Below are 13,250 nucleotides of genomic sequence, written 5' to 3'. Positions count from 1 at the left end.
TTCAGGGCTTGTTTCCACTGTTGCGACGCGATTTCGGCCGCATTCCGACGCTTGTAAAAACGCATGCGGATGCGTTTCCACATGCGTTTTTACCCGCGATTTCGCATGCGATTTCGCATGGCACGCTGCCATGCGAAATTAACCATGACACTGCCAGGGCTAAATAAAATTGAAAAAGGTGCGAAATCGCACGCGAAATCACGGGTAAAAACGCATGTAACAAACGCATGCGTTTTTACTATTAAATACATTAGCGGCGATTCGCACGGATTCCCGACGCAGGCGAAATCGTTGGCTCTTTTGTGCGTTTTTTTTCACGCTGAAAAAAACGCACCTCAACAACGCTACAGTGGAAACAGGCCCATCCACTTGTATTACATGTGCGGATCTGCATGCGTTGGACGCATGCAGATTCGCGATAGTGGAAACGAGCCCTCATGGAACTCTAAATGTAACTCTTGAAGGATACCAGAGCTGAATGAAAAAGTTAAAAATTCCTCCGCTCCCCTCCATTATTGCGCAACCACCCTCCCCCCCGCAGCCAGGTCAAGCATTAGAGCACAGGCGCTGACCCAGCTACCTTCTGGGCATGCGCACAGCACTCCCGGCTGTGGGTGCATGATTAATGATGCGTGCTTTCTGATTCCTTATGGTGGCCACTAATGATCCAATCTTTTTCATCCAATCTTACCAAATCTATGTAGTATAAGGGTAAATTGAGTGAATATACTGAATGGATACTTCAGGCAGTTACCTTATATTATATAGAAATGGTAAGATTGGATGAAAAAGATTGGATCATTAGTGGCCACCCTAACTCTAATCTCCCCCCACCCTAACAACTAAAACTTACCTCCCGCTACACTTCTCACTAAGCCTATAGCTCTTTGTTGCACCTCCATGGGTCTGATTCGAATATAAGGTGTTCCCTATACCTCTATGCTGTGAGTCAGACACACTTGTCTATTTTTGTGCACGTTTTTTCTGCATAGAAAAACTGATTTAAACTGAACACTCATGCTAATCAACTGGGCGCGCAGTAAGGCTGATGGTGACTATGGTTTACTATGACTATTTCTAACACCCCCCCCCCCCCCCCCCCCGGTCGACCCCTCCCCGATGCCTATCCTTAAAGAGTAACTGCCGGGCATAAAATCAAAGATCAGTTCTTAATTTTTATCTGGTAAGCAAGTAATAAGGATGCTTATCAGGCAATCCTAAAGTTAAAATCACTATTACTTTTCTTGTTGATAAATTATCATTTCCCAGTTTACATGACTTTTATTTGGTACACAGAAAATGTGGTACACAAAAGAGAAGTTGCAGGGCATGCTGGGTTGTCTTGTTTTTTTGCTACTCTACTTCCCCTCAGACTTAACTAATGCAGCCTGATTGGCTGAAGCCTCTTTTCCTCCTGTTTTCCCCTCCCACACCTCTGTTCCTCTCTGATTGGCCAAAATTTCTCAGGCTGAAACAATTTACTTTCTATAGTGAAGGGCGGGCAAATCAGGCAGAGGAGACTAAGGGTGGATATTACATCACGACTGGCTTCAAAATAGCCACAGTAAATTTGGAAACTGTCTAGAATAGAGATGTCGCGAACCTCCGATTTTCGGTTCGCGAACCCCGTTTGCGAACCTTCGCGGAAGGTTCGGTTCGCGTAAAAGTTCGCGAACCGCAATAGACTTCAATGGGGAGGCGAACTTTGAAAAATAGAAAAAATTATGCTGGCCACAAAAGTGATGGAAAAGATGTTTCAAGGGGTCTAACACCTGGAGCGGGGCATGGCGGAGTGGGATACATGCCCAAAGTCCCGGGGAAAAATCTGGATTAGACGCAAAGCAGCGTTTTAAGAGCAGAAATCACATTGAATGCTAAATTGCATTCCTAACGTGCTTTCAAACATCTTGCATGGGTATACATCAATCAGGGAGTGTAATTAGAGTTCTGCTTCACACTGACACACCAAACTCACTGTGTAACGCACCGCAAACAGCTGTTTGCGTAGTGACGACCGTGCTGGACTGGTGCACACCGTGGCCATAGTGCAGGCCGTGGCGTTTTTCAAGCCCATATGGTCGCCGGGCTGTGGTAGCTCAATGATAGAACAACAGTGACTGTCCAGCTGATCAAATTTGGTCTGACCACAATGAAGCAACGACCTTATTATCTTTTGTGTGCCACTCCCACCCGAGACACTCAAATAGCCGGCGGTCATTGCTTCATTGTGATACGCAAGCCCCTTCACCGCGGCAAGGTAATGATCACGAAGGGGGATGGGTACATGTACATGCCTTTTGTTTTTTTGTTGCAGCCACCCGCAGTGCAGCCAGAAAAATTAGGCAGGCATGTACACGCACCAGAAAAATTAGTGTAGCGGCCGCTGCTAGCAGCGGCCTTAAAAATTCAGGAATCCGACTACAGTCCTGGACCCTGTTGGTGGTGGCGGAGAAGGCAAGTGGCCTGCAGGCAGAGATGCTGTGTGTGGGGACTGACTTAGTCTTAGGTCGTGCAGTAGCCCTCCGGGATCCATTCCTCATTCATTTTAATAAATGTCAGGTACTGAACACTGTTGTGACTTAGGCAACTTCTCTTCTCAGTAACTATGCCTCCAGCTGCATTGAAGGTCCTTTCTGACAAGACGCTTGCGGCAGGGCAAGAGAGAAGTTGTATGGCAAATTGGGACAGCTCTGGCCACAGGTCAAGCCTGCGCAACCAGTAGTCCAAGGGTTCATCGTCGCTTTTCGCAGTGTCTACATCCACACTCAAGGCCAGGTAGTCGGCTACCTGCTGGTCCAGGCGTTGGTGGAGAGTGGATGCGGAAGGACTATGGCGAGGAGTTGGACTAAAGAACGTCCGCATGTCCGACATCACCCTGAGATCGCTGGAGCGCCCTGTCCTTGCCTTCGTGGACTTGGGAGGAGGAGGGTTACTGCCAGTGGTACCTTGATTGCGTTGTGCAGCCACATCACCCTTAAACGCATTGTAAAGCATCATCAACAGCTTGTTCTGCAAGTGCTGCATCCTTTCCGCCTTGTGTTGAGTTGTTAACAGGTCCGCCACTTTGTGCCTGTACCGAGGGTCTAGTAGCGTGGCCACCCAGTACAGGTCATTCGACTTGAGTTTTTTTATACGGGGGTCCCTCAACAGGCTGGACAACATGAAAGAGGACATCTGCACAAAGCTGGATGCAGACGTACTCTCCATCTCCTCTTGCTCTTCCTCAGTGACGGGATGCAACTCCTCTTCCTCCCCCCAGCCATGAATACCACGGGAATGTGGAGCAGCAGAAGCCCCCTGTGACGGCTGCCGCGGTTGTTCTTCTTCCTGTGAGAAGACGCGGAAAAGCCGCCGCAGGTGCTCAGAGCAAGGCGGCTGATTCCGCGTCTAACGCGGCAGGTTGCGCGCATAGGCCTACACCTGCTAGTATGGCCGAACGCAGAGAAACCGCCGCATGTCCTGAGAACAAGACTACTGATTCCGCGTCCAAAGCGGCGGTTTGCACGCATAGGCCTACATCTGTCATTATGGCCGAACGCGGAGAAACCGCCGCATGCTCTGATTGCGGTGCGGCTGGTTCCGCGTCCAGTGCGGTTGGTGGTACACAACACATGGCTGGTGTGGCTGGGACTGATAGTCCACACAGGTTCAGAAGGGCGCGCGCGCGCGTTGAGAGACAGAGCTTTTATGACAGCCAGGAGAGTCAGCTGACCAAGCTGGTCAGCTGACAATCCAACCAGTTCCCATTGGTCCAGCACTTAGGGGAGGTGCTGGAGAGCGCTGTACTATATATACTGGGTGCTGGTCATTCTCTGGTTGTCTGCCGTTGCGATCACTACGTGGAAGCACTCAGACCTTTTTGTCAGAATCTGTGTTATTCTCTAGACCAGTTCCAGGGTGTTGATGATCACGGACCTCACACCCCAGACTAGGAATACTGTATATTATCTGTGTTATTCTCTAGACCAGTTCCAGGGTGTAGATGATCACGGACCTCACACCCCAGACTAGAAATACTGTATATCATCTCTGTTATATCTCAGACTAGTTCCAGGGTGTTGATAATCAAGGAGCTCACACCCAAGACTAGGACTTGTACTATCATTCTGTTATACTTCAGACTAGTTCCAGGGTGTTGATGATCACAGAACTCACACCCAAGACTAGGCATTGTTTATTATCTGTTATGACCTTCTGCTTTCCTGACCACTCTTCTGATCACTGATTTGGTACTTTGCTATATCTGATACTCTGTTGCCAAACCCTGCGTGTTTTAGGATTACCGAATCAGTCTCCTGTCTGTGTACCTTATCTGTCTGTGTGTTGACGACCTGGCTTGCCCGACCTCGAGAGCTATCTCCCCAGTTAAGAGATAGTTCACATATCTGTTAGTGACCCCCCCCCCCCCCTTGGTGTCACTCACACTCTGGTCCTTCCTATTCCCAGTCTGGTCACTCCCTTGGGAGTTCTCTGACCATAGGAAGGAACTTGTTCTTTGTGCAGTATCCCTTACTGCCTCATCACCTGCTTGTCAGGTGCGGTCCTCAAAGTATTACTGTTGCACCAAACACTCTTATCACTCAGGTGTCCAGAGGTTAGTGATATATCTGATTATCAGTGATACTGCAGATCATCAATAATCAGGTATACATCTGCATTTTTGGTGATACTGCAGATCACCAATAATCAGATCCTCTCTGTGTTACACCGATCGTTACACTTCCGCCTCCTCTTCCTCCTCCACAGAAACACCTTCCTCATCATCACCATCATCAGAGTCTGACTCCTCTCCTTCCCCACACGACTCATCTTCTTCCTCCTCCCCCCTCTGTGCTGCCACAGGTGTTGTGGAAACATCGGGTTCGGGTGTAAATGGCTCCCACGACTTCTGCTGCCGTAACTCTTCTCGTTCACGCTCCTCCACAGCTGTATCCACCACTCTACGCACGGCACGCTCCAGCAAGTAGGCGTAGGGGATCAAGTCGCTGATGGTGCCCTCATCGCGACTCACCAGTTTGGTCACCTCCTCAAAGGGCTCCATGACCCTGCATGCATTTTGCATCAGTGTCCAGTTGTTGGGCCACAACATCCCCATCCTCCCAGATTGTGTCCTTGTACTGTAATGATACAGGTACTGGGTGACAGCTTTCTCCTGGTCTAGCAGGCGAGAGAACATCAGCAGGGTGGAATTCGAGCGAGTCAGGCTATCGCAAATCAGGCGTCTCACCGGCAAGTTGTTTCTACGCTGAATGTCAGCAAAGCGTGCCATGGCCTTGTAAGAGCGCCTGAAATGCCCACACAACTTCCTGGCCTGCTTCAGGACGTCCTCTAAGCCTGGGTACTTGGACACAAATCTTTGCACGACCAGATTCAGCACATGTGCCATGCAGGGTATGTGTGTCAGCTTTCCCAAATTCAACGCAGCAATGAGATTGCTGCCGTTGTCACACACCACGTTACCGATCTCAAGCTTATGCGGGGTCAGCCATTGCTCCACCTGTTTGTTAAGAGCAGCCAGGAGAGCTGCTCCAGTGTGACTCTCCGCTTTCAGGCAAGACATGTCTAACACTGCGTGACACCGTGGTACCTGGCATGCAGCATAGGCCCTGGGGTGCTGGGGCTGTGTAGCTGGAGAGTAGATCGCGGCACCAGCCAAGGAGGAGGATGACGACAGCGAAGCGGTGGTAGCAGGTGGAGAGGAGGTGGCTGGATGCCTGCCTGCTAGCCGTGGAGGTGTGACAAGTCGGTCCACTGTGCAGCCACGTACTCCCTGCTTGCTGCCATCGGTCACAAGGTTGACCCAATGGGCTGTGTATGTAATGTATTGGCCCTGCCCGTGCTTGGCAGACCAGGCATCCGTGGTCAGGTGGACCCTTGACCCAACGCTGTGTGCCAGAGATGACACCACTTGCCTCTTAACTGCACGGTACAGTTTGGGTATCGCCTTTTGTGAAAAATATTTGCGGCCTGGTATCTTCCACTGCGGTGTGCCAATGGCCACAAAATTACGGAAAGCCTCAGACTCCACTAGCTTGTATGGTAATAGCTGGCGAGCTAATAGTTCCGCCACGCCAGCTGACAGACGCCGGGTAAGAGGGTGACTGGCAGACATTTGCTTCTTACGCTCAAATACTTCCTTCACGGACAGCTGGGTACTGCTGTGGGCAGAGGAGAAGGAACCGCTCAAGGGAAGAGGTGGTGTGGAGGAGGGTGGCTGTGAAGGTACAAGGGAGAAAGTGGATGAAGACGATACACCTGAAGGAGGAAGAGGAGAAGGAGGGTGGCTTGTCTTTTGAGGGGTGCTGCTTTTCCTCAGGTGTTCTTGCCATAGCTGTTTGTGCCTTCTCTCCAGGTGCCTTCGTAAGGCACTTGTCCCTACGTGAGAGTTGGCCTTTCCACGGCTCAATTTTTGCTGGCAGAGACAACAAATGGCTTTGCTCCGATCTGAGACACACACGTGAAAAAATTTCCAAAGCGCTGATCTCCCCTAGGGTGATGGCGCTACGGTGGCATCAGCAGCTGACGTTGAAGGGCATGTTGGCTGGCTGGCCATAGCTGGCGATACATGGCGCCGGACACTGCCCCCAGCTGTTTCTGAGGACGAGCTCCCTCTGCTTCTATCATGGAGTCGTCTCCTCCTACTCCTCTCTGACTCCTCCTCTGAACTGTCCCCCTGGTCATCTCCTCTACCGGGAACATATGTGGTATCCGTATAATCGTCATCATAATCCTCCTGGCCATTTGCGCTTTCCTCAGACACCTCCTCAACTGCACCAACTTCAGGTGGTTCATCATCCCCCTCCTCCATACTATCGCCACCTAACTCAGATGTATGAGGTGGTGTACCTGCGCCTTCTTGTTGTTGTTGCAGTAGTGGCTGGGAATCAGTGATTTCACCACCACCACCAAATAACTCCTGCGAAGTGTCAAATGCAGCGGATGTGGTGCTTGTTGTAGCGCTGGTGGCTGCGGGAGATGAGGTGTTTTGTGTTAAATACTCAAGCACCTCCTGTGATGGCACGTGCCTTCTTCTGAGCACTGTATTTTGGGCCAGGTCCGCACGAAATCACAGCAACACCACCTCGCACAGCCACAGACCTGCCGGTGCCTGGTGGCCTTCCTCTGGGTCTGCCTCTACCTCTTCCTCTACCTGGTTTGTCCATTTTGTCCATCTCGGGGGGATGCTAGGTATATGCAGTGAGGTGGGTTCACTCAACACAACAGGTAGTTAGATGCAGTGAGCTGGGTTCACTGAACAGTAAAGGTACTTAAGATGCAGTGAGGTGGGTTCTCACTCAACACAACAGGTAGTTAGATGCAGTGAGCTGGGTTCACTGAACAGTAAAGGTACTTAAGATGCAGTGAGGTGGGTTCCTAACTCAACACAACAGGTAGTAAGATGCAGTGAGCTGGGTTCACTGAACAGTAAAGGTACTTAAGATGCAGTGAGGTGGGTTCTCACTCAACACAACAGGTAGTTAGATGCAGTGAGCTGGGTTCACTGAACAGTAAAGGTACTTAAGATGCAGTGAGGTGGGTTCTCACTCAACACAACAGGTAGTTAGATGCAGTGAGCTGGGTTCACTGAACAGTAAAGGTACTTAAGATGCAGTGAGGTGGGTTCTCACTCAACACAACAGGTAGTAAGATGCAGTGAGCTGGGTTCACTGAACAGTAAAGGTACTTAAGATGCAGTGAGGTGGGTTCTCACTCAACACAACAGATAGTTAGATGCAGTGAGCTGGGTTCACTGAACAGTAAAGGTACTTAAGATGCAGTGAGGTGGGTTCTCACTCAACACAACAGGTAGTAAGATGCAATGAGCTGGGTTCACTGAACAGTAAAGGTACTTAAGATGCAGTGAGGTGGGTTCTCACTCAACACAACAGGTAGTTAGATGCAGTGAGCTGGGTTCACTGAACAGTAAAGGTACTTAAGATGCAGTAAGGTGGGTTCTCACTGATCACAACAGGTAAGTTAGATGCAGTGAGCTGGGTTCACTGAACAGTAAAGGTACTTAAGATGCAGTGAGGTGGGTTCTCACTCAACAAAACAGGTAGTAAGATGCAGTGAGCTGGGTTCACTGAACAGTAAAGGTACTTAAGATGCAGTAAGGTGGGTTCTCACTCAACACAACAGGTAGTTAGATGCAGTGAGGTGGCCAGGTGGGTTCACTCAAAACAACAGGTAGTTAGATGCAGTGAGCTGGGTTCACTCAACACAAAGCTAGGTATATGCAGTAATGAGGTGGGTTAAGTAAACACAACAGGTACTGGGTAGTTAGATGCAGTGAGCTGGGTTCACTGAACAGTAAAGGTACTTAAGATGCAGTGAGGTGGGTTCTCACTCAACACAACAGGTAGTAAGATGCAGTGAGCTGGGTTCACTGAACAGTAAAGGTACTTAAGATGCAGTGAGGTGGGTTCTCACTCAACACAACAGGTAGTTAGATGCAGTGAGGTGGCCAGGTGGGTTCACTCAACACAACAGGTAGTTAGATGCAGTGAGCTGGGTTCACTCAACACAAAGCTAGGTATATGCAGTAATGAGGTGGGTTAAGTAAACACAACAGGTACTGGGGTATATGCAGTACTGGGTAGTACAATGTGCAGCTCCCTGTCACACACACAGGTAGTCACTGAATGTGCTGGGCTGCTGGCAGTGGCACACACACTATCAATTAGCAAGACTGTGCATGCAACAAAAGTGTCAGTTTGACACACAGAAAAAAAAATATGTACAGGATGAGCTCTGAAAAGAGCTGTTGCTGTTGATGGGTGCTTTAAAAGCAATAATAATCAATCAGTCAGGAGCAAGCAAAGCAGCCTAGAACCTAACTATTCTGTCCCTAGGAGAAAAAGTCTGCAGCAGCTGTCCCTTTCCTCTCTCTAGCAGGCACATGAGTGAGTGTAATGGCCGCCGGACCCTGCCTTATATAAGGGTGGGTGGGGCTCCAGGGCTTAGTGTAGCCTGAATGGCTACAATGTGCCTGCTGACTGTGATGCAGAGGGTCAAAGTTGACCCTCATAGTGCATTATGGGGCGAATCGAACTTCCGCAAAAGTTCGCCTGCTGCAGGCGAACGCAAACCCCCTAAGTTCGCCTGGAACCGTTCGCTACATCTCTAGTCTAGAATAGGATTCTCTACTTTTCCTTTATAAAATTCACAAGAATCATAAAGGGGACAGTGCAATACATGTGTTATGTAAGTAGAGCAAGTATTTATCTACTTATATCTTTCGTTTTTTTTTTCCTGAGATAGTATAGCTGACAGCTCCTCTTTAACCTGCCAACACACCCCTCACACATATTACGTGCCTAATGCCTAAACCTTAATCCCCCCCCCCCCACACACACACTACCTATGTAATGCCTAACCCTTAACACCCCGGCACAAACTGCGTACCTAATGAGCCCCCCCAGCACACACTTAACCCCCTTGGCATACACTACCTGCCTAATGCCTAAACTTAAACTCCCCCCACCGCACACACTATCTACCTAATGCCTAATCCCTAACCCACCTGCACAAACTACCTACCAAATGCCTAAACCTAAACTCTTCCCCCGCGCACACTAACTGCCTAACCCTTAACCCTCACAACCACACACACACACACACACACACACACACACACACACACACACACACACACACACACACATACAGACACACACACACACACACACACACACACACACACACCACACACACACACACACACACACACACACACACACACACACACACACACACACACACCACACACACCACACACACACACACACACACACACACACACACACACACACACACACACACACACACACACACACACACACACACACACACACACACACACACACACACACTGTACACACACACACACACACACTGTACACACACACACACACTGTACACACACGCGCACACACACACACACACCACACACACCACACACACACACACACACACACACACACACACACACACACACACACACACACACACACACACACACACACCACACACACCACACACACACACACACACACACACACACACACACACACACCACACACACCACACACACCACACACACACACACACACACACACACACACACACACACACACACACACACACACACCACACACACCACACACACCACACACACACACACACACACACACACACACACACACACACACACACACACACACCACACACACCACACACACCACACACACACACACACACACACACACACACCATTTGCAGCAAAAAAAAAAAAAAAAAAGAAGCTAATCAGGCGCCCCCATAGGGGCCTAAAAATATCAGCATTTGGGAGCCTGCAGTGCCCGATATATAGCGGGTGCTGTACCATCACCTGCTATTTACCTGGTGGCCATATTTCCTCTTCGGTGCGCAAATACTGATATGTTTCACATTGGCGCCAATTGCGACACCCAATTAGTCCATTTGCCGCATGCGCCCTTTTTTTCCTTTTTTACTCATGCGCAGGGAAGAGACCGACGTCCTGCTGCATAATTCTGCACATTCTGTGCATCTTTTTTATTACATTAGCTGCTGTGAAATAACGTGTGGGTTTTTCTGCATACAAACACACATTGGTCTTGATTCACACAAGCATGATAGCTGATATTACGGTCATGCTATGCAGTTATCACGCGATCTGCCGCGTGCGAAGGTTTGCACGCGTAAAGGATTACGTTCGCATGCAAACATGTTTGCGCGTGAAAGCGCATGTCATCACATGCAAACCCTTGTTTAACACGCACACGTAATCCTTTAGGCTTGTGCGCGGCAGGTCGCGTGATAACTGCATAGCACACCCGTGATATTAGTTATCACGCTTTTGTGAATCAAGCCCCTGGTGTGAAGAAAACACACACAGAAAACTGAAAGACAAGTGCCCCGTGCATTATAGTGGATGATATATGGCAGGGGTCCCAGCCTTTTTCGGCCCAGGGACCGCTATCTAGACCGAACTTTTTTTTTGGGGGGGGGGGGGGGGGAGGGTTATAGGTAGCCAGGTAAAGTATGGGTAGCCAGTAGAGTTGCCCCAGTATAGGGAGTATAGCTGCCCCAGTATAGGGAGTATAGCTGCCCCAGTATAGGGATTATAGCTGCCCCAGTATAGGGAGTATAGCTGCCCCAGTATAGGGATTATAGCTGCCCCAGTATAGGGAGTTTAGTTGCCGCAGTATAGGGGGTTTAGTTGCCCCAGTACAGGGAGTTTAGGGTTAGGCACCACCAGGGGAGTGGTTAGGGTTAGGCACCACCAGGGGGGTCTTAGGGTTAGGCACCATCAGGGGGGTCTTAGGGTTAGGCACCACCAGGGGGGTAGTTAGGGTTAGGCACCACCAGGGGGGTGGTTAAGATTAGGCACCACCAGGGGGGTGGTTAGGGTTAGGCACCACCAGGGGGGTGGTTAGGGTTAGGCACCACCAGGGGGGTAGTTAGGGTTAGGCACCCCCAGGGGGGTGGTTAGGGTTAGGCACCCCCAGGGGGTCTTAGGGTTAGGCACCACCAGGGGGGGTTAGGGATAGGTACAGAGAGGGTCTGTGTGTTAACGTTAAATAACAATAAGGCTTTAACGTTAAATAGCGATAAGCGGCAAACGTATTAGCGGCAACACCGTGCGCCATTATTCGCAGGCGCCATTTTCAGATGGATCCACCCGGAATGCTAATTGAGCCTTTCAATTGTTGCTCTAGAACTCGCTTATCATATCCATCACCACCAGACAGCAGGAAATGGATCAGCTGAAACGCAAACTGGAGAACGCCAAGACCAAGCTGCTCATTGAGATTAAGGTATGACTCTCCCTGGAATGCAGGTTTTTAAATGTTTAAGATTTAGAACGGTTTGTGTTGCGGTTACTTCAGGAAAGTACTTCTGCCAGGCCTGTCAAAATGGAACATGCTATAGAGTAGATGGAGTTGTCCGACCCCTGCCTCTTCTTCATCCCTGGCAGGGCAGTTTCTGGCCATTTTGGTGACTAGTCGGTGTCAAGAGGCCAACCTGCTCTGTCATCTCTCCATTTCAGCCTACCAAAAGAGCCTCGAGGAGGTGTCAAAACTACTACCTTGCCTAGCGCCCCATTACAATTTAATCTATCTCTGGTCTTTATACAGGGGCGTAACAATACCCCCTGCAAGGGATGCAGGTGCAGGGGGGCCCTTGGAGGGTGAAGCCTGGTAGGGGGCCCGCCCAGGGCCATTTTAAGGGGCAAGAGGGAGGCACAATGCAGGATACTGGGGGCACCTATAGCTGGCTAACCTATACTGTTGACACCTATGGCTGGCTACCTATACTAGGGGCACCTATACCTTTCTATACTGTAAGTATGTTTTTTTCAGTTTTTTTTTTTTTTATAAATATCCCACCTGGCTTGTCTTTCCAATTTCAGTTTTGAGTGGGGTTGGTGTGGAGTGGGGTTGGTGTGGAGTGGGGGGGGCCATCCAAAGTTTTGCAGGGGGCCCAGTGATTTCCAGTTATGGCCCTTTCTTTACAGGTTGGCTTATTCTCCTAGTGGAGATACAGAGGAGTTGCAATAATCAATACAGACCAAGGGCTTGATTCACAAAAGAGTGCTAACTGTTAGCACGGCCGTTTTCGCGCGGAATCGATATCGTTTTCATGTGAAAATTTGCATTTGCGCGCGAAAACGCGATTGTGCGAAATGCGAAAATTCACGCGAAAACGGCCGTGCTAACAGTTAGCACTCTTTTGTGTATCAAGCCCCAAGTCTATCAAACGCAGATCAGTATCTGACTACTGCTGCTGAAGTCTATTGATGAGGATGGTCTTCTTGTTGTGTTGCAGATGAGGAAACAGGCATCTTCTGACCTCAACGTGCTGAAGGCTGAGCTAGCCCAGAAGAAGGCCCAGTCTACATTATCCAACCCACCGCCGCTATGACATCCCCATCCATGCTGACTTCTGCAGTATTAACAATACATTGTCCATCCCAGGGTGTCAAATCTGTACTCCAGGCACTGCTTTTGTTTTTAAAAGTGGTGAAAGGGGAAGGTCAGGTTTCCCTGTTTTCTGTGTCCTGCTTGGCGATATTTTGCCTAATTTCCTGTGTCTGTGACACAGGCTCAAATGTGCCTGGCTCTCCTTGTCTGGAATACAATTTACATGTACTGTATTTCTAATGTCACATACAGAAAAGGCCATCAAGAATAGGACTTTACGGGGTAATATTAACCCCCTTGGCA

At 49.4% G+C, this 13,250-nt stretch overlaps 1 protein-coding gene across 2 annotated transcripts in view; it reads left to right on the top strand.

Moving 5' to 3' along the window:
* SPATA1 (spermatogenesis associated 1) overlaps positions 1–13,010 on the top strand; it is a 79,656-nt gene extending 66,646 nt beyond the window's left edge. For both annotated transcript variants that reach the window (XM_068239135.1, XM_068239137.1), the window contains exons 11-12: positions 11,742–11,840; positions 12,853–13,010. In XM_068239135.1, the coding sequence (XP_068095236.1) occupies positions 11,742–11,840; positions 12,853–12,948 (195 nt within the window). In that variant the 3' untranslated portion in view covers positions 12,949–13,010. The remainder of the gene's footprint in view (positions 1–11,741; positions 11,841–12,852) is intronic.
* The last annotated feature ends 240 nt before the right edge of the window (positions 13,011–13,250 follow it).

The sequence above is a fragment of the Hyperolius riggenbachi genome, chromosome 6 (assembly GCF_040937935.1).
Source record: "Hyperolius riggenbachi isolate aHypRig1 chromosome 6, aHypRig1.pri, whole genome shotgun sequence".
In the NCBI taxonomy this organism is placed as follows: Eukaryota; Metazoa; Chordata; class Amphibia; order Anura; family Hyperoliidae; genus Hyperolius; species Hyperolius riggenbachi.
Note: the sequence above shows the minus strand (reverse complement) of the source record. Positions and strands in the feature narration are given on the sequence as shown.